At 43.1% G+C, this 21,348-nt stretch overlaps 1 protein-coding gene across 1 annotated transcript; it reads left to right on the top strand.

Moving 5' to 3' along the window:
• Positions 1–19,920: 19,920 nt before the first annotated feature.
• On the top strand, positions 19,921–20,711 carry LOC119321926 (non-symbiotic hemoglobin-like). The gene is made up of 2 exons (XM_037595465.1): positions 19,921–20,087; positions 20,168–20,711. The coding sequence occupies exons 1-2, from the start codon at positions 19,993–19,995 to the stop codon at positions 20,547–20,549; spliced, it is 477 nt and encodes a 158-aa protein (XP_037451362.1). The 5' UTR covers positions 19,921–19,992; the 3' UTR covers positions 20,550–20,711.
• The last annotated feature ends 637 nt before the right edge of the window (positions 20,712–21,348 follow it).

Below are 21,348 nucleotides of genomic sequence, written 5' to 3'. Positions count from 1 at the left end.
TATGCTTTGAGACATTTGTTTGGAAATAATCAGATTTTCGATGAAAATCTCAAAAATAAAATCCCCGTTTTAGATATGATCCAACAAGTTTTCAATGATGTTAATCAACAGTATTCTTGGATTGTAGCCGGAAACCAAAGGGGATACATAGATGGGCAGCTTAATGATGCCAAAATTTCTATGGACACTGTGTTCCAAGTTATCTTTGCAAAACCTCCCGATGAGAATACATCTATGGAAAAGCATACCAAAGATGACAATACATAGATCTATGTTTTTATGCCTAGATACGGTCGTTAAACAATAGCACTTGTTGGGAGGCAACCCAATTTTATTTTTGTTCTTGCTTTTTTGGTTCTATTTTTCAATAAATAATTCATCTAGCCTCTGGTTAGATATGTTTTTGTGTTTTAATTAGGGTTTGTGCCAAGTAAGACCTTTGGGGTGGCTTACGGTGATAGTTGATTTGATCTTGCTAAAAAAAGAGAAACTTTTGCGTCCAGCAAAATAATTCTCATTTTTAACAGAAGCTTGATAAAATACTAATTCTTTTTGCACAAGATTGATATACAAATTGCCTCTGTTTCCATAATTTGTCAGAATTTTTGGAGTTGCAGAAGTATTCGAAGTTTACACAAGTATATGCCAATTCTTTTATTTGGCAAACTTCACATGCTCAACTATCATATAATCTTCTAACAATTGCTGGTACTCAAAGCATATTTTTAGAATAAACTGTTTCCATTGAACAGAAAAGAAGATTGGGGTTTATTGTTTCACCTCCCAACTTACTTACCATAGGGATAATTGTCAACAACAATAACCTATGATCTTATATATTCAACTGGATATATGTGCCTGGATCTTTTCCGACCACATGTTGCTTGCCAAGTGGAGAACAATTGATATTGGAATAGGAGAATATATTTTTGACTCTTGCATAACGTAAAGCTTAAAAGTAAAATATAGGCCCTTCATAGAGGGAAGCAGATGTTGTCATGTGTTTTTTTGATTTTTGGATGTGCGAGCTCTTAATGCAAAGGAATGTCACTTTATATTGCCCCTTACGATGATGACTGATACATCTCCGAAGTATCTATAATTTTTTATTGTTTCATGCTATTATATTACCAATCTTGTATGCTTTATATGCCATGTTATATCATTTTTGTGGACTAAGCTATTAACTTAGTGTCCATTTCCAGTTTTTTTGCCTATTTATTTGTTTCGCAGAAAAACCAAACGAGGTCCAAACACGAAGAAATTTTACGGTGATTTTTTCTGGGACAGAAGAGACCCTAGAAGCTTTAGGGACAGACGGAAGACACACGAGGGAGCAAAAATCTCAAGGGGCGCATCACAGGAGGAACTATATAGGTTGGGGAAATTCATGCAAATCTTCGTGGTGTGTAGACAAAACATTGTTGAACAAACAATGAACCTTATGGTGCACAGAGAAGCGTTGATGGGCCCCGACTCCGGAAATGGTATATGCCAAAGTAATATGAGATAGTATCCATATACCTGAATCAAGTTTAGAACTTGGTAAACCCTCCGAAAGACTTAGAGTCTAACATATGGTAATGGATCTATAAACTGACAAAGATAAAAATGTTTTATAAAAGCTTGACTTGTTGCAAATAGTTTATGACAATATCAAGGAATTAACTATAATGAGATTGTCTCATCATAGCAATAATTAAAGTCAGTTTGGGTTATACTAGCAATTACTACATATTACTATATAATATATGGATTTCAAAAGGATTTCCATAAGATATAAGTAGAATCGGGATTGCATATATATGATACGGCCCAAGATAACTTTGTCAATCCAAAGGATGCTAGTAAGTGTGCAAACTTCAAAAGATCCTATAACGGACTGAAGCAAGCATAGAGGAGTTGGAATCCTTATTCGGATGAAATGGTCAAGTAAATTGATTTTATCGAGTAAAGCAAAGATGCTTGTATTTTTCAAGAAAGTAAGTGGGAGCATAATAATATTTCTAAGACACTTTGTGTGCATGACACATTGTTGATTGGAATTTTTATAAGTTTCTTGACATGAATTAGGGCTTTATTAAAACTAGTTTTTAGTAAAGCACTTAGGTAATATAGTCTGGTATTAGGCATATTGATCTATGAAGATAGTATTGCTTAATCAGGCTTAGCTAAAACATATATTAACAAGATACTAAAGCAGTTTTGTATGAAAATACGCCAAGAAGAGTTTCTTATCGAAGTCACGTGGAACGATTTTTAAGCAGGAATTGGTATCCCGAAATACTGATGAGTGAAATACAAGATTTCAATCACACTTGTGTTAATAATATTCCATGGTATGTAAACAACCAAATATGTCCAGTGTTTGGTATGATTTCTAGATAATTGTGCCAATGGAACACTGTTCTCAATAGTGGTTCCAGAGCTCAATCTAAGGGGTCAAAGGTTCTGACAGTGATTCAATATATACAAAGCCTGTTTCACATAAATTATGAATTCTTGTCAAATCATGATAGATGCATAGATATGCAAATGATACACACGGATCTGGAGTTGTCAAGATCTGATAGGACGAAGGCTATACCACAAGCAAAGCATGAACAAACACCAGATTACCATTGGTGTAAAGAAAATGTGCTAATTAGATTATTGACTCTAGTGCAAGTGGGAGACTATTGGAAATATTCCCTAGACGCAATAATATTGTATTATTATATGTCCATGTTCATAATTAAGAGATTATATTTCATGCTATAACTGTTATGATCCTGGAATATGCGATCCAGTGGAAAACTCATATGCACGTGTAGAATGATAAACAATGAATAATAGGTTCCTAGTCTCACCTCTAGGACTGGCTCAAGTGTTGTTCATGATCATGTATTTCAGATCTTAGGATATTGTTAAGTGTAACGATAATCCTAAAACAAGATTAAGAGTATGACATTAGAAGAACGAGCATATAGAATCGACCCAAACTTGTTTGTTATACTTTGAGATAATATCGCACGAAACCAATAGTTATAACATGGAGTGTTAACATGTGTTTCTAGTTCCTTATACCATGAGAGTATCGTAGTCACTTCCTACCATACGGTGGACTTTGGGGTTGCTCAAACATCATCTGTAACAAGGTGATCATAATGACAACTTACAGGTTCATCAGAAAGTTTGACAAGGGATTAGATAACTCAAGAGTGGGATTTGATCCTCCAGCGATGGAGAGATGTTCTTAGGTCCCTCTCAGTGTGACTGTTGGAAATATGCCCTAGAGGCAATAATAAAATGATTAATATTATATTTCCTTGTTCATGATAATTGTCTATTATTCATGCTATAATTGTGTTATTCGGAAATCATCATACATGTGTGAATACATAGACCATAACATGTCCCTAGTGAGCCTCTAGTTAACTAGCTCGTTGATCAATAGATAGTCATGGTTTCCTGATTATGGACATTGGATGTCATTGATAATGGGATCACATCATTAGGAGAATGATGTGATGGTTTCCTGATTATGGACATTGGATGTCATTGATAATGGGATCACATCATTAGGAGAATGATGTGATGGACAAGACCCAATCCTAAGCATAGCACAAGATCATGTAGTTCGTTTGCTAGAGCTTTTCCAATGTCAAGTATCATTTCCTTAGACCATGAGATCGTGTAACTCCCGGATGCCGTACGAGTGCTTTGGGTGTACCAAACGTCACAACGTAACTGGGTGACTATAAATGTATACTACAGGTGTCCCCGAAAGTATCTGTTGGGTTGACACGGATCGAAACTGGGATTTGTCACTCCGTATAACGGAGAGGTATCTCTAGGCCCACTCGGTAATGCATCATCATAATGAGCTCAATGTGACCAAGTGTTTGGTCATGGGATCATGCATTACGGTACGAGTAAAGTGACTTGCTGGTAACAAGATTGAACGAGGTATTGGGATACCGACAATCGAATCTCGGGCAAGTAACATACCGATTGACAAAGGGAATTGAATACGGGATTGATTGAATCCTCGACATCGTGGTTCATCCGATGAGATCATCGTGGAACATGTGGGAGCCAACATGGGTATCCAGATCCCGATGTTGGTTATTGACCGGAGAGTCGTCTCGGTCATGTCTGCATGTCTCCCGAACCCGTAGGGTCTACACACTTAAGGTTCGGTGACGCTAGGGTTATAGAGATGTTAGTATGCGGTAACCCAAAAGTTGTTTGGAGTCCCGGATGAGATCCCGGACGTCACGAGGAGTTCCAGAATGGTCCGGAGGTGAATATTTATATATAGGAAGTCCAGTTTCGACCATCAGGAAAGTTTCGGGGGTAATCGGTATTGTACCGGGACCACCGAAGGGTCCCGGGGGTCCACCGAGTGGGGCCACCTATCCCGGAGGGCCCATGGGCTGAAGTGGGAGGGGAACCAGCCCCTGGTGGGCTGGTGCGCCCCCATGGGCCTCCCTCTGCGCCTAGGGTTGGAAACCCTAGGGTGGGGGGCGCCCCACCTGACTGGGGGGGCAAGTCCCCCCCCCCTTGGCCGCCCCCCCCTTGGAGATTGGATCTCCTAGGGCCGGCGCCCCCCTAAGGGTCCTATATATAGTGGGGGGGAGGGCTGCCACACCCAAGCCTTGGCGCCTCCCTCTCCCTCGTAACACCTCTCTCTCTCGTTGGAGCTTGGCGAAGCCCTGCCGAGATCACTGCTGCTTCCACCACCACACCGTCGTGCTGCTGGATCTCCATCAATCTCTCCTTCCCCTTGCTGGATCAAGAAGGAGGAGACGTCTTCCCAACTGTACGTGTGTTGAATGCGGAGGTGCCGTCCGTTCGGCGCTTGGTCATCGGTGATTTCGATCACGACGAGTACGACTCCATCAACCCCGTTCTCTTGAACGCTTCCGCTCGCGATCTACAAGGGTATGTAGATGCACTCCCCTCTCCCTTGTTGCTAGATGACTCCATAGATTGATCTTGGTGATGCGTAGAAAATTTTAAAATTATGCTATGCTCCCCTACAGTGGTATCAGAGCCAGGTTTCTGCGTAGTTTCTATGCACGAGTAGAACACAAGTTGTTGTGGGCGTCGATTTTGTCAATTTGCTTGCCGTTACTAGTCTTATCTTGATTCGGTGGCATCATGGGATGAAGCGGCCTGGACCGACCTTACACGTATGCTTACGTGAGACTGGTTCCACCGACTGACATGCACTAGTTGCATAAGGTGGCTAGCGGGTGTCTGTCTCTCCGACTTTAGTTGGATCGGATTCGATGAAAAGGGTCCTTATGAAGGGTAAATAGAAATTGGCATATCACGTTGTGGTTTTGACGTAGGTAAGAAACGTTCTTGCTAGAAACTTATAGCAGCCACATAAAAAACATGCAACAACAATTAGAGGACGTCTAACTTGTTTTTGCAGCATATGCCATGTGATGTGATATGGCCAAAAGGATGTGATGAATGATAAATGTGATGTATGAGATTGATCATGTTCTTGTAATAGGAATCACGACTTGCATATCGATGAGTATGACAACCGGCAGGAGCCATAGGAGTTGTCTTAATTTATTTATGACCTGCCTGTCAATATAAACGTCATGTAATTACTTTACTTTATTGCTAAACCGTTAGCCATAGTAGTAGAAGTAATAGATGACGAGACAACTTCATGAAGACACGATGATGAAGATCATGATGATGGAGATCATGGTGTCATGCCGGTGACGATGATGATCATGGCGCCCCGAAGATGGAGATCAAAAGGAGCAAAATGATATTGGCCATATCATGTCACTATTTGATTGCATGTGATGTTTATCATGTTTTACATCTTATTTGCTTAGAACGACGGTAGCTTAAATAAGATGATCCCTCACCTAATTTCAAGAAAGTGTTCCCCCTAACTGTGCACCGTTGCGAAGGTTCGTTGTTACGAAGCACCACGTGATGATCGGGTGTGATAGATTCTAACGTTCGAATACAATGGGTGTAAGCCAGATTTACACACGTAATACACTTAGGTTGACTTGACGAGCCTAGCATGTACAGACATGGCCTCGGAACACGGAAGACCGAAAGGTCGAACATGAGTCGTATAGAAGATATGATCAACATGAAGATGTTCACCGATGATGACTAGTCCGTCTCACGTGATGATCGGACACGGCCTAGTTGACTCGGATCATGTATCACTTAGATGACTAGAGGGATGTCTGTCTGAGTGGGAGTTCATTAAATAATTTGATTATATGAACTTAATTATCATGAACTTAGTCTAAAACCTTTGCAAAATGTCTTGTAGATCAAATGGCTAACCCTCATGTCAACCTCAACTTCAACGCGTTCCTAGAGAAAACCAAGCTGAAAGATGATGGCAGCAACTATACAGACTGGGTCCGGAACCTGATGATCATCCTCATAGCTGCCAGGAAAGCATATGTCCTAGAAGAACCGCTAGGTGATGCACCCATCCCAGAGAACCAAGACATTATGAACGCTTGGCAGTCACGTGCTGATGATTACTCCCTCGTTCAGTGCGCCATGCTTTACAACTTAGAACCGGGGCTCCAAAAGCGTTTTGAGCGACATGGAGCATATGAGATGTTCGAAGAGCTGAAAATGGTTTTCCAAGCTCATGCCCGGGTCGAGAGATATGAAGTCTCCGACAAGTTCTACAGTTGTAAGATGGAGGAAAATAGTTCTGTCAGTGAGCACATACTCAAAATGTCTGGGTTGCACAATCGCTTGTCCCAGCTGGACATACCTCCCGGACGAGGCGGTCATTGACAGAATCCTTCAGTCGCTCCCACCTAGCTACAAGAGCTTTGTGATGAACTACAATATGCAGGGGATGGTGAAAACTATTCCTGAAGTATTTTCAATGCTGAAATCAGCGGAGGTGGAAATCAAAAAGGAACATCAAGTGTTGATGGTCAATAAAACCACTAGTTTCAAGAAAGGCAAGGGTAAGAAGAACTTCAAGAAGGACGGCAAGGGAGTTGCCGCGCCCGGTAAACCAGTTGCCGGGAAGAAGTCAAAGAATGGACCCAAACCTGAGACTGAGTGCTTTTATTGCAAGGGAAAGGGACACTGGAAGCGGAACTGCCCCAAATACTTAGCGGACAAGAAGGCCGGCAACACTGAAGGTATATGTGATATACATGTAATTGATGTGTACCTTACCAGTACTCGTAGTAGCTCCTGGGTATTTGATACCGGTGCGGTTGCTCACATTTGTAACTCAAAACAGGAGCTGCGGAATAAGCGGAGACTGGCGAAGGACGAGGTGACGATGCGCGTCGGGAATGGTTCCAAGGTTGATGTGATCGCCATCGGCACGCTACCTCTACATTTACCTATGGGATTAGTTTTAAACCTCAATAATTGTTATTTAGTGCCAGCTTTGAGCATGAACATTGTATCTGGATCTCGTTTAATACGAGATGGCTACTCATTTAAATCCGAGAATAATGGTTGTTCTATTTATATGAGAGATATGTTTTATGGTCATGCTCCGCTGGTCAATGGTTTATTCTTAGGGCCATTTGCATTTCTGTCCCTAACTCGAACCACCTAATCAGATATACCCCTAATTCCAAAGCCTGCTCAAAAATGCCCCTCCGCCGTGATGTGCCCTTATAGAAATGCCCCTCCGAGCCGTTTCCGTCCAGTCAAGGTTGTTTGACCGCTAACGTGTCGTTTCTTTGACATTTTTGCCCCTCCTGCCGTACATCTGGGCCCAACTAACCGGTTCACTCTCTCTCCCCTCTTTCTTCTTCCTCGCGACGATAGGGGCATTTTTGAGCACGTACTGGATCGGGCGTTTCCGCGATCGGAGAGAGAGAGGGGCAGGTCAAGCACGGCGTGGTGAGCGATGTCTACGGCGGGCACGGCGGGGATGACTTCTACGAGCTCGTCGGTGGCCGCCAATGTAAGTTTCAGTGTCGATTTGGGGGAGATATGGGCATATTGCGAAATTAGGGTTCATCAATTTAGGTTTTTTTGCTGCTGTTAGGTTGATGGTGTCGGCATAGTTCAGTTTCAATCGGAGTTTTACATCCCCGAACTGACATTCTGTGGCCTTGAGGTTCGCTCGATGCAGCAGTGCCCTGGCCATGGGCTTATTCCTGCTCGTCGTGTCGCCTGGGGAGGAGCAAGCTCCGGCAGAAGGTTTCTCGGCTGCCCTCTTGATGTAAGTGTTTGGCTTTTAAGCTTGATTTGATTCTGCTCTTTCCCCTCTTTCTAATTTGATCATTGATTTTGCAGCTTCCTGATGAATGTGAGTGGGTTGTATGGATTGACCCGCCACCGACCGAACGTGTTGCTCGTGCATTTGAGGAGCTTCATGCAGGATTGGAGAAGAGCTGGCTAAAATCTCATGATTTAGAGAGGAGGGTGATGTATCTAACCGAGAAGAACAAGAAATTGAAGCTGAAGATGAAAAAGAGGAACGAGCTTATGCAAGCATGGGGATTTATCATAGTTCTTGGTATTAGCATTGTGGCCACATTTGTTTCTGGGTGGTCTAATAATTCGTACTAAATGGATTTCTCTTTGTAGTGTATGTTGTGATGGAGCTTGGTGTGGGTATGTATTATCACAGGACAATGCTGTGATTTGGGAATGTTGTGATGTTGCTATTTGGAAATGACTCAAGAATCTTGCTTTGATCGATGACTGAAATAGCATAGATTGAAATATTTGAACAAATGATCTGTTGTGACAAAATAGGAGCTCACAAAAATATTTGAAAGTAGCATCTCACAAGATAGCAGCTCACATAATATTCCAAACTAGCAGGTCACAAAAGGAGCATTGCACATTCAAGATAGTAGCTCACAAGTTCACCATTACATAAGTTCATAATTCCAGCATCACACACTTAAGGTAGCAGCAAACAAGTTCACAAATAGTTGTTGAACAACAAAAACAGCAGTGCCCTAAATGATTCCAGTCACAGGTCTTTCATCTTCTTGCTCCTGGTGTTGCAAGCAGGGTTAGTTGAGAGCCTTGAACTCCTCCTTGTGGTGACAGTTTTGCTCACTTCTTTGCTTAGCTGGTTGCTTCCAGTTACAGATCCTACTGTAGGATCTGGTGCAAACTTGAGCCTCTTCTTGGCTGGTGACATCCCTCTATCAGCTGCCCTTTTGTAGTTCTTCCTTGGGCTACAATTGAAATGAGAACATTAAATGCAGCAAAAAAGGAAATGAGAACATCAAATAAAGCAAAAAAGGAAATGAGAACATCAAATAAAGCAAAAATTGAAATGAGAACATCTATAGCAGTTGCACCTTACAACAGATGACACTGTTGGTGCATCTGTAGCAATTGGAGCATCAGGTTCAACCTCTATAGCATTTTCAGCATCAGGTTCAACCTCTGTAGCATTTTCAGCATCTGTTTCAACCTCAGTAGCATTTTCAGCATCTGTTTCAGCATCTAAATGATCATCTGTTGCATTTTCAGCCCCCCAGTGCTCTTCTTCCCCAAAAGCTGGGTCAATGAATTCCTTGCAGCGAGTGCCACGATGGCCAAGCCTTCCACACCTGCCACATTTCTTTCTCCTTCCTCCAAGTTCTTTTCCCTCAGATTTTGCCCTAATTCTTGTCTTCCTAGGTCTACCAGGGGCCCTGTTTTGCAATGGAGCAGAAAATTTAAACCCAGGGTCCACCACATCCCACTGTTGTTTACCCTCCATTGCAGGCAAATTTTCAGCATAAGTAGCATTGAATCTAGCAACAGAAAAGTACTCATGTACATACTGATCAATCTCACTTACTGGGCCTCTCATTGAAGTAATAAAATACAAAGCATGTATGCAAGGCTGTCCAGTTAACTGCCACTTTCTACAACTGCAAGTCCCAGTGGCCAAATTTACTGGATATCTCCACTCTCTCTTTTCCTTGTCAACTGCTGTGATCTCTGCCTCATATGTGCTTCTCTTCACTATCTCCATATCAAGGTCCTTAGATTTTGCATGAAGCATTTTCATGACTTTGGGGATTATGATGTGGCCAATGAATGTAGCAGCTGCAATCTGCTGTCTGAGATCAAACTTCTCCATTATAAACTGTCTTATTTTGTCTAGCAAGTCCACAATGTGTACACCCTTCCATTTTTTAATCTTTGAATTAAAGGACTCAGCTAGATTGTTATTAACATAATCTACTTTACATACTTCATTGAACAGTGACCTTGCCCATAGCTTGGTATGATGCTCCTCTAAGTACTCCTTCACACCAGCCTTACTGTGCAACTGCCTAAGATGGTAGTTGTGTTTCTTTATGCTGTATGTCAATGAACAGGGCCATAAATTTTCATCAAAGAATTTTCCTCTAAACTTTTTTGTGAAATTTGCAGCCAAATGCCTCATGCATTCTCTATGCTCCACACCTGGGAACACATCTTCCACTGCAGTCTCCAGGCCTTTGCATGCATCGTGGATAACAAGACCTGGTGGGTGTCCTATAAGCTCTCTTAAGTTCTGAAAAAACCAAGTCCAACTGTCTATGTTTTCACCCTCTAGAACTCCATATGCAACTGGGAAGATCCAATTGCAAGCATCCACAGCACATGCACTAACTAGTTGCCCTCTAAATCTGCCATTTAATGCAGTGGCATCTACTGCAAGATAAGGCCTACATCCATTCAAAAAACCTTGCCAACATGCTTTGAAAGAAACAAATACTCTTCTAAAGCACTCTTTCTGTCTACTCTTCCCATTTAGTTTGTACTGCACAGTGTGTTTATCAATGGTAACTGCACTACCAGGAGATGCTTTCTCCACTTCTGCCTTGAAGGTATACAGTAACTGGAAAGAGTCAACCCACTTACCATAGATATTGTCAAGTGTCATTTGCTTCCCATAGAATACTCTCATATATGGAATTGCCAGGCCATACTTCTTCTTCAAATTTTTCTGCAATTCTGTTGGTCCCACTTCTGAATCCTCTAAAACCCAGGTCTTCACAGCATCAGCAACCCATCTACTCTTAGCTGACTTCAATCTTTTTCTCCTGTTCACACTGGGACATGTATGAGCAGTTTTGTTCACCTTAACCTGCATTCATGAAAGTTCAGACACATGTTAGAACCTATGTACTGCAACAAGAAAACAAAATACAGTATCAATGCTGCTAACTATAAGCACAATGCAATGTTAGTTGCTATATATTAGATACCTGAAACAGTGTGCTATGTCTCATTAAGGAGGCATGCATCCTCCATTGACACCTCTTATAAGCACAATGCACTGTCAACCTAGTACTGTCACTCTTGTCTATCACAAATTCACTTTCAGTCTTTATTGAGAAGGTTGCAAGAGCATTTCTACAGACTAAAGCACTGGAAAATATTGTTCCCTATGCCAAAGAAGGATCATCTCTATTGTATTGCACATCTGGTCTTTCCTCATCAGATGTTTCAGAGTATCCCATGTCCCTGTCCTCCTCCTTCTCATCTTCACCTGCCTCAGCAAACATGCCTTCAGGGGGTGGAACATAATATTCCCCCTCATCATCTTTCTCCTTGTCCTTCTTCCTTGTTACAAACTATGGAAACAACTTTTCATCCTCATCATCACTTGGCCAATCATCTGGTAGTCCCTCTTTAGTATAGGGGTCAACTGAATCTCTACTCTGAGAGGGACCTGCATTCTTAGGAACTTCTATAGTAGGTGTTCCTGGTGCCTGCATGGAACTGCTGCTGCCTCTACTATGAGCATTTTTTCCTGCCCCTTGATTGGCTGGTCCTACCTTTATCTCTAGACCTAGACTAAGATCTTGTTCCTCTGCTCTCTGGCTCTCCTCTCTTCCTTTGTATGACACTGATTTCTAGTTTAGCAGGGAAATAATCATGTATTGCAAACATGATACCAAGCTCATCATCACACTGGACAGGGACCCAAGCTGTTTTGTCAATGTCCCAGTACCTGAATTCCACTGCATCATATAGACCCCATGGATATTGAGCACATATGGCAGATCTAAACTGATTAAAAGTCCATTGATTGTCAGCAACAAAAGGAAAAGAGAATCCTATATTGGTTGCTTTTGTGCCAGCTCTAGCTAGAAGTGTGGTTTCCATTCTACATTCCATCCCAACTGCTCTATCGGGGTCGATCCTACGATTACCATGGAAAACAGAGAGAGATCCCAATGCCATGAGCACTATGAACTAGGTCAACAAATCCCAAATCGAGCTACAAATGGCATGAGACTCCGCCAGATTAGAAGAGAAACTTACCCCGCTGAAGCATGCTTCTGTGGCTGCGGTGTGCTCCCTCGTTCGCCACCGCTGCTGCCGCCGCAACTGCTATCCCCATCCATCCGCCGCCGCCGCCGTAGTAGAGTGTCGCGCAGAGTCAAATCTAAAGCTCCACCATGGCTGCCATCAGGAGATCGAGCCTTGCGAGTTGGATCGAGCGAGCTAGGGTTAGGGTTACGGCGGGAGGCGATTTTGGGGAGAAAGAGAGAGCGTGCGGCTCAGGCGAGAGAATGAGAGGGAGAGAGAGAGAACTGGTGACCTGGGCCCAGGTGTAAGGACGGAGGGGCAAAAATGTCAAAGAAACGGCCGCTTACCAGTCAAACAGCCTTGACTGGACGGAAACGGCACGGAAGGGCAATTCTATAAGGGAACATGACGGCGGAGGGGTATTTTTGAGCAGGCTTGCGAATTAGGGGCAAATGTGAGTAGTGGGTTCGAGTTAGGGATACAGATGTAAAAGACCCTTATTCTTAATGAATCTCGAACGTGATGTTACACATATTCATAGTGTGAATACCAAAAGATGTAAGATTGATAATGATAGTCCCACATATCTGTGGCACTGCTGCCTTGGTCACATCGGTGTCAAACACATGAAGAAGCTCCATACAGATGGACTTTTGGAGTCTCTTGATTTTGAATCATTTGACACGTGCGAACCATGCCTCATGGGTAAAATGACCAAGACTCCGTTCTCCGGAACAATGGAGCGAGCAACCAACTTGTTGGAAATTATACATACTAATGTGTGCGGTCCAATGAGCGTCGAGGCTCGCGGTAGCTATCGTTATGTTCTCACTCTCACTGATGACTTAAGTAGATATGGGTATGTCTATTTGATGAAACACAAGTCTGAGACCTTTGAAAAGTTCAAGGAATTTCAGAATGAGGTAGAGAATCAACGTGACTGAAAGATAAAATTCTTACGATCAAATCGTGGGGGAGAATATTTAAGTCACGAATTTGGTACGCACTTAAGGAAATGTGGAATCATTTCACAACTCACGCCGCCTGGAACACCTCAGCGTAACGGTGTGTCTGAACATCGTAATCGCACTCTATTGGATATGGTACGATCTATGATGTCACTCACTGATTTACCGCTATCATTTTGGGGATACGCTCTAGAGACGGATACATTCACTTTAAATAGGGCACCGTCTAAATCCTTTGAGACGACACCGTATGAATTATGGTTTGGAAAGAAACCTAAGCTGTCGTTTCTAAAAGTTTGGGGATGCGATGCTTATGTCAAGAAACTTCAACCTGAAAAGCTCGAACCCAAGTCGGAAAAATGTGTCTTCGTAGGATACCCTAAGGAAACCATTGGGTATACCTTCTACCTCAGATCCGAAGGCAAGATCTTTGTTGCCAAGAACGGGTCCTTTCTGGAGAAAGAGTTTCTCTCGAGAGAAGTAAGTGGGAGGAAAGTAGAACTCGATGAAGTACTGCCTCTTGAAACGGAAAGTAGCGCAGCTCGGGAAGATGTTCATGTGGTGCCTGCACCGACTAGAGAGGAAGTTAATGATAATGATCAAGGTACTTCGGATCAAGTTGCTACTGAACTTCGAAGGTCCACAAGGACACGTTCCACACCAGAATGGTATGGCAACCCTGTCCTGGAAATCATGTTGTTAGACAACGGTGAACCTTCGAACTATGAATAAGCAATGGCGGGCCCAGATTCCAACAAATGGCTTGAAGCCATGCAATCCGAGATAGGATCCATGTATGAAAACAAAGTATGGACTTTGATAGACTTGCCCGATGATCGGCGAGCGATAGAGAATAAATGGATCTTTAAGAAGAATACGGATGCGGATGGTAATGTTACCATCTATAAGGCTCGACTTGTCGCTAAGGGTTATTGACAAGTTCAAGGGGTTGACTACGATGAGACCTTCTCACCCGTAGCGAAGCTGAAGTCCGTCCGAATCATGTTAGCAATTGCCGCATACTATGATTATGAGATATGGCAAATGGACGTCAAAACGGCATTCCTTAACGGCTTTCTTAAGGAAGAATTGTATATGATGCAGCCGGAAGGTTTTGTCAATCCTAAGAATGCTAACAAGGTATGCAAGCTCCAGCGCTCCATCTATGGGCTGGTGCAAGCATCTCGGAGTTGGAACATTCGCTTTAATGAAATGATCAAAGCGTTTGGGTTTATGCAGACTTATGGAGAAGCCTGCATTTACAAGAAAGTGAGTGGGAGCTCTGTAGCATTTCTCATATTATATGTGGATGACATACTTTTGATGGGAAATGATATAGAACTTTTGGACAGTATTAAGGCCTACTTGAATAAGTGTTTTTCAATGAAGGACCTTGGAGAAGCTGCTTACATATTAGGCATCAAGATCTATAGAGATAGATCGAGACGCCTCATAGGTCTTTCACAAAGCACATACCTTGATAAGATATTGAAGAAGTTCAATATGGATCAGTCCAAGAAGGGGTTCTTGCCTGTGTTGCAAGGTGTGAAATTGAGCTCAGCTCAATGTTCGACCACGGCAGAAGATAGAGAAAAGATGAGTGTCGTCCCCTATGCCTCAGCCATAGGGTCTATCATGTATGCCATGCTGTGTACCAGACCTGATGTAAACCTTGCCGTGAGTTTGGTAGGAAGGTACCAAAGTAATCCCGGCATGGAACACTGGACAGCGGTCAAGAACATCCTGAAGTACCTGAAAAGGACTAAGGATATGTTTCTCGTATATGGAGGTGACGAGGAGCTCGTCGTAAAGGGTTACGTCGACGCTAGCTTCGACACAGATCTGGAGGACTCTAAGTCACAAACCGGATACGTGTATATTTTGAATGGTGGGGCAGTAAGCTGGTGCAGTTGCAAGCAAAGCATCATGGTGGGATCTACGTGTGAAGCGGTGTACATGGCAGCCTCGGAGGCAGCGCATGAAGCAATCTGGATGAAGGAGTTCATCACCGACCTAGGAGTCATACCCAATGCGTCGGGGTCGATCACTCTCTTCTGTGACAACACTGGATCTATTGCCTTGGCAAAGGAGCCCAGGTTTCACAAGAAGACCAGGCACATCAAGCGTCGCTTCAACTCCATTCGTGAAAATGTTCAAGATGGAGACATAGATATTTGCAAAGTACATACGGATCTGAATGTCACAGATCCGTTGACTAAACCTCTTCCGCGAGCAAAACATGATCAACACCAGAACTATATGGGTGTTCGATTCATCACAATGTAACTAGATTATTGACTCTAGTGCAAGTGGGAGACTGTTGGAAATATGCCCTAGAGGCAATAATAAAATGATTATTATTATATTTCCTTGTTCATGATAATTGTCTATTATTCATGCTATAATTGTGTTATCCGGAAATCATAATACATGTGTGAATACATAGACCATAACATGTCCCTAGTGAGCCTCTAGTTAACTAGCTCGTTGATCAATAGATAGTCATGGTTTCCTGACTATGGACATTGGATGTCATTGATAACGGGATCACATCATTAGGAGAATGATGTGATGGACAAGACCCAATCCTAAGCATAGCACAAGATCGTGTAGTTCGTTTGCTAGAGCTTTTCCAATGTCAAGTATCATTTCCTTAGACCATGAGATCGTGTAACTCCCGGATGCCGTAGGAGTGCTTTGGGTGTACCAAACGTCACAACGTAACTGGGTGACTATAAAGGTATACTACAGGTATCCCCGAAAGTATCTGTTGGGTTGACACGGATCGAGACTGGGATTTGTCACTCCGTATGACGGAGAGGTATCTCTGGGCCCACTCGGTAATGCATCATCATAATGAGCTCAATGTGACCAAGTGTTTGGTCACGGGATCATGCATTATGGTACGAGTAAAGTGACTTGCCGGTAACGAGATTGAACGAGGTATTGGGATACCGACGATCGAATCTCGGGCAAGTAACGTACCGATTGACAAAGGGAATTGAATACAGGATTGATTGAATCCTCGACATCGTGGTTCATCCGATGAGATCATCGTGGAACATGTGGGATCCAACATGGGTATCCAGATCCCGCTGTTGGTTATGGACTGGAGAGTCGTCTCGGTCATGTCTACATGTCTCCCGAACCCGTAGGGTCTACACACTTAAGGTTCGGTGACGCTAGGGTTGTAGAGATGTTAGTATGCGGTAACCCGAAAGTTGTTCGGAGTCCCGGATGAGATCCCGGACGTCACGAGGAGTTCCAGAATGGTCCGGAGGTGAAGATTTATATATAGGAAGTCCAGTTTCGACCATCGGAAAAGTTTCGGGGGTAATCGGTATTGTACCGGGACCACCGGAAGGGTCCCGGGGGTCCACCGGGTGGGTCCACCTATCCCGGAGGGCCCCATGGGCTGAAGTGGAAGGGGAACCAGCCCCTGGTGGGCTGGTGCGCCCCCCATGGGCCTCCCCCTGCGCCTAGGGTTGGAAACCCTAGGGGTGGGGGCGCCCCACCTGACTTGGGGGGCAAGTCCTCCCCCCCTTGGTCGCCGCCCCCCTTGGAGATTGGATCTCCTAGGGCCGGCACCCCCCTAAGGGTCCTATATATAGTGGGGGGAGGGAGGGCTGCCACACCCAAGCCTTGGCGCCTCCCTCTCCCTCGTAACACCTCTCTCTCTCTCGTTGGAGCTTGGCGAAGCCCTGCCGAGATCACCGCTGCTTCCACCACCACCCCGTCGTGCTGCTGGATCTCCATCAACCTCTCCTTCCCCTTGCTGGATCAAGAAGGAGGAGACGTCTTCCCAACCGTACGTGTGTTGAACGCGGAGGTGCCGTCCGTTTGGTGCTTGGTCATCGGTGATTTGGATCACGACGAGTACGACTCCATCAACCCCGTTCTCTTGAACGCTTCCGCTCGCGATCTACAAGGGTATGTAGATGCACTCCCCTCTCCCTCGTTGCTAGATGACTCCATAGATTGATCTTGGTGATGCATAGAAAATTTTAAAATTATGCTGCGTTCCCCTACAGTGACAACATCCATCATCGTCTAGCCAGATACAGGTGACTATGTCACAGGGATGTCGGTACACTTCAACGAGAAAGAAGAACAAAACCGGTAATGAGCATAATGGTATAGTGAGCATGTGGATGACTCAGGAGAATACTAATGCATCTCGGGTTTTGTATAGCATCGGGAAGCAAAGGGAACGTCACATGATAACCAAAGGTTCACTCAAATGTCATTCATGTTATCATACGGATCGATATGGACATCCACGGTTCCGCTATCGGTCATTGAATGAAGGAGTTTCATTCATGTCTATGATTTACCGAACCTATGGGGCCACAAGCTTAAGGTAATCATAATCTGCTAAGTGTTAGTAGGACGAGAGTATCAAGGATTTATTTGTGGCATTGTTTCATTAATATTCGGAATAGTTTCGAGAGGAACCGGAAGCATCTCAGGGTCCCCGAAAGGGTTTCAGAGTTTATCGAGCAATATCGGGTGTTGCTAATAAATAATATATAGGTGGAAAATGTTTCTGGTGATGTTAATTTGATAATAAAAGGCTCTAGTGATTGTTAGGAGGTTTTTATATTTAATTTAATATCAATGTGCCTTAAAAGGCCAAGTAGTGGAAAAAGAATTGGGCCAAAGGGCCCAATAGGGGTTGCGCCTTCCTCTCCATGGAAAGGAAGGAGGGGAGGCCGAATTGTAGGGGGAATCCCCCTCGTCTTGGCCAGCCAAGTAGGGAGGATTCCTTCCCTGCTTGTGGCGCCCCTCCTTCTCCCCTCCAACCTATATGTACTAGAGGTTCTGGCCACAATTGAGACACAAGTTTTGGAGCCTCCTCTAATTCATCTAGCTCTAGTTCTAGTTGGTCCTAATTGACTAATTAGAGCTAGACTTAGTTCCTATAATCCTCATAATTATAAGCCCAGTGTGGTTCTAATATCATCCCTCTACGGCGAAGATTAGCTCTGGACGGCAAAGTGTTGCCGGATCATGAAGAGCGTACGCTTGCAACCAAGTAGAGAGGTCGTGCTTTGGCCTTCCGTTCGAGGGATCGTTCGAGGGCGGTTCGCGGAATTGTCACCAATGGTTCGAGGGACTCCAAGTATGATCTACACCGACTCGTCTACTTCCGCTGCACTCTAGAGTCGGTAACGATCTTTGATCCAAACCCTATATGCATCTTCATATTGTTCCTCGGTGTTCATAGGACGACTTTTTTGTTTTCTACTACATTTCTTAACAACTTGATCCCACTTGGTACATCTTCTACGCTTTGTGTGTTGATCAAGTTGAATCTACTCTTTGTACTTTGACTTGATCAACCTTGTATCTTATCTTCTCTCATCATTAAGATGATGTATTGAATGTAAACAGGAATGCTCACACAATCTTCTTCTTGAATACATGCTTGCAATAGTCTCAACACCTCACAAGACCAACTTTGGATAACTCCTTGAATATCACCTTGGTCAACACATAATCTACTTCTTTTAACGTGAAACCAACACATGGTATTCAAGCAATGCCTATGGACAAAACTTTCAAGTATAACTCAAGACAACCATTAGTCCATAGTGATTGTCATTCATTCCCAAAACCAAATATGGGGACACCATGCTCTTTCATTAGTGAATTAGTTTTTTTAATCGACTGAAATCCTTTTATGAATTGATTGAATTCAATTTTTTAAACAGAGCAAAATCAATGTTTTGAAATGAGTGAAATCAGTTTCTGAAATGAGCAGAACATGTTTTTGATTTTTCTGAATTGTTATTTTGAAATGAGCTAAACCTGTTTTTTGAAAATGAGTGAACTTATTTTAGTCAAATTTTTTTCAGAAGAGTGAATTTTAAAATGACAGAAATCTTGAAATGACTGAGATCTGTTATCTAAAATGAGTGAAATAAGTCATTCAAAAATGGATGAAATCGGTGTTTGGAATGAGTTTTTTTAATTGCCTGATTTTTTTGTAATGGTGATTTTTCCTTGAATTGTGTGAATTTAGTGAAAACACTTATCTGAAATAAATGAATTTTATTTTGAGTTGAGTGGAATCCGTGTTTTGAATTATGTGAAATCAATTATTTAGGAATGACTAAAATTCGTTGTTTGAAATGAGTGAAATATGCTGTTTTAAATGAGTGAAATCGTTATTTTTAAAAATGATTGAAAATATTTATTTTAACTGAGTGGAATGAGTGTGTTGAAATGAGTGAAATCAGTGTTTTGAATATATTCCACACTCTCGACTTTTAAAAAATGAGTGAAATCTATTTTTCAGAAATAAGTGAAATATGTTTCACGGTTTATAAACCCGTTTAAAATCTACCAAGATTGCTATTGTTTTAAAGTTCTTGTCGACCTAAATTCAAATATGTAAAATGTTTCAAAAAGAGAAATTTGGTTGAGAAGTTATGAGCAATTCAAAATGTTGCAACGAAAATAAAGGGCAAATCTTTAGTTACGAGAGAATAGTATAGAAATGGGAAAACGGATTTGATTTTTCAGATCCGGGCAACACGTGGAAAGATAAGCCAAAAGTCTTCAACGAATTACGAGAGCTGGCTTTTTCTCGTACCACAAGTTTCTGCCCCGCTCACGCACTCAAGGGCCATCAATCTACAAAATAATATCACCTCGAGCCAGCAGAGAGCCACCCGTTCTTGCCTATATAAACCATCATCAGAACTCGTATCTCCAAAACGATCGATCACACGAACCAAGAAACAAAAAAGATTAAGATACACGCGGAGGCAGAGAGAATCAAATGGGGTTCAGTGAGGCGCAGGAGGAGCTGGTCCTGCGCTCATGGAAGGCCATGAAGCCGGACTCCGAATCCATCGCTCTCAAGTTCTTCCTCAGGTGTCCTTTCCACTTGCATTGCTCATGCATCATGACCAATTAACGCCTTGCATTTTCTGAGATGACATACTTATATGCAGGATCTTCGAGATCGCGCCGGCGGCGAAGCCGATGTTCCCGTTCCTGCGCGACGCCGGCGAGGACGCGCCCCTCGAGAGCCACCCGAAGCTCAAGGCGCACGCCGTGACCGTCTTCGTCATGGCCTGCGAGTCGGCCACGCAGCTGCGCAAGACCGGCGACGTCAAGGTGAGGGAGGCCACGCTCCGGCGTCTCGGCGCCACCCACGTCAGGGCCGGCGTCGCCGACGCGCACTTCGAGGTGGTGAAGACGGCGCTGATGGACACCATCGAGGGCGCCGTCCCCGAGATGTGGACGCCGGAGATGAAGGCGGCTTGGGAGGAGGCCTACGACCAGCTCGCCGCCGCCATCAAGGAGGAGATGAAGTTCGCTGCGGCGGCTTGATGCCACGCATGGACTCTGCCTTCATGAGCTCTCTTGTTGTGATGTGTCATGTGTGTACTGTACCGTAAACGCTGCCGTAACGTCAAGTGAGGCAGCCAAAAAAAAACCACTGTTTTATATAAATCCCGATTATCAATATATCAATTCCTTCAGTTTATTTCATACTACTCTATAAATAATCGCCCTTCATTTTTTGAGACTGTAAAACTGAAGCTAATCCAAGTCCTGTCATGTTGACAGTTTCTAACCGTCCGTTGTAATGACCTTGCCTATCTGAGCCGTTGGATGTGCTGTCAACTCGGACCTCCAAGCTCTAGGTTTTTTTTAGAAAATTCCTTATATAACACTGTTTTAAATATTATTTCCCTATTTGACACTGGAAATTTATTTCTTCCCTATCTAACACTGTGTCTAAATTTTATTTTCTTTACGACACTTTTGTCCATTTTAAGCCTTAACAGTGTTAAATGACATCTGAAAAGTCCTATTTGCCCCTTATGAAGTATGTGACCAAAATTTAACCCCACTAGATGAAGCTTATATGGATGACCGATCCCCAATTTACTAGATTATAAAGTAATCAATTATTAGTCTTTGACAATGATAGAGCAGTAGGATAAAAGACGTACGTGATTGAAGCTAAAACGGAAGAACATAAGTACTACGTACTTTACCTCCTAGGTGACCGAGTAATTAAACAATGATTAGTTGGTTAGTATGTGCATGTGCTGACCGAGTAATGTGTTAGTGTTCACCCGCAAAAAAAAAGTAATGTGTTAGTGGCCTAGGTTATAGTGCG

This window comes from Triticum dicoccoides, chromosome 1A (assembly GCF_002162155.2).
Source record: "Triticum dicoccoides isolate Atlit2015 ecotype Zavitan chromosome 1A, WEW_v2.0, whole genome shotgun sequence".
Lineage (NCBI taxonomy): Eukaryota > Viridiplantae > Streptophyta > Magnoliopsida > Poales > Poaceae > Triticum > Triticum dicoccoides.
This window is presented reverse-complemented; position numbering and strand designations above follow the sequence as displayed.

Coding starts and splice junctions, on each gene's coding strand:
- LOC119321926 (XM_037595465.1), top strand. CDS start 19,993: ATGGGGTTCAGTGAGGCGCAGGAGGAGCTGGTCCTGCGCTCATGGAAG. Junction 20,088..20,167: donor GCTCTCAAGTTCTTCCTCAG/GTGTCCTTTCCA, acceptor ACTTATATGCAG/GATCTTCGAGATCGCGCCGG.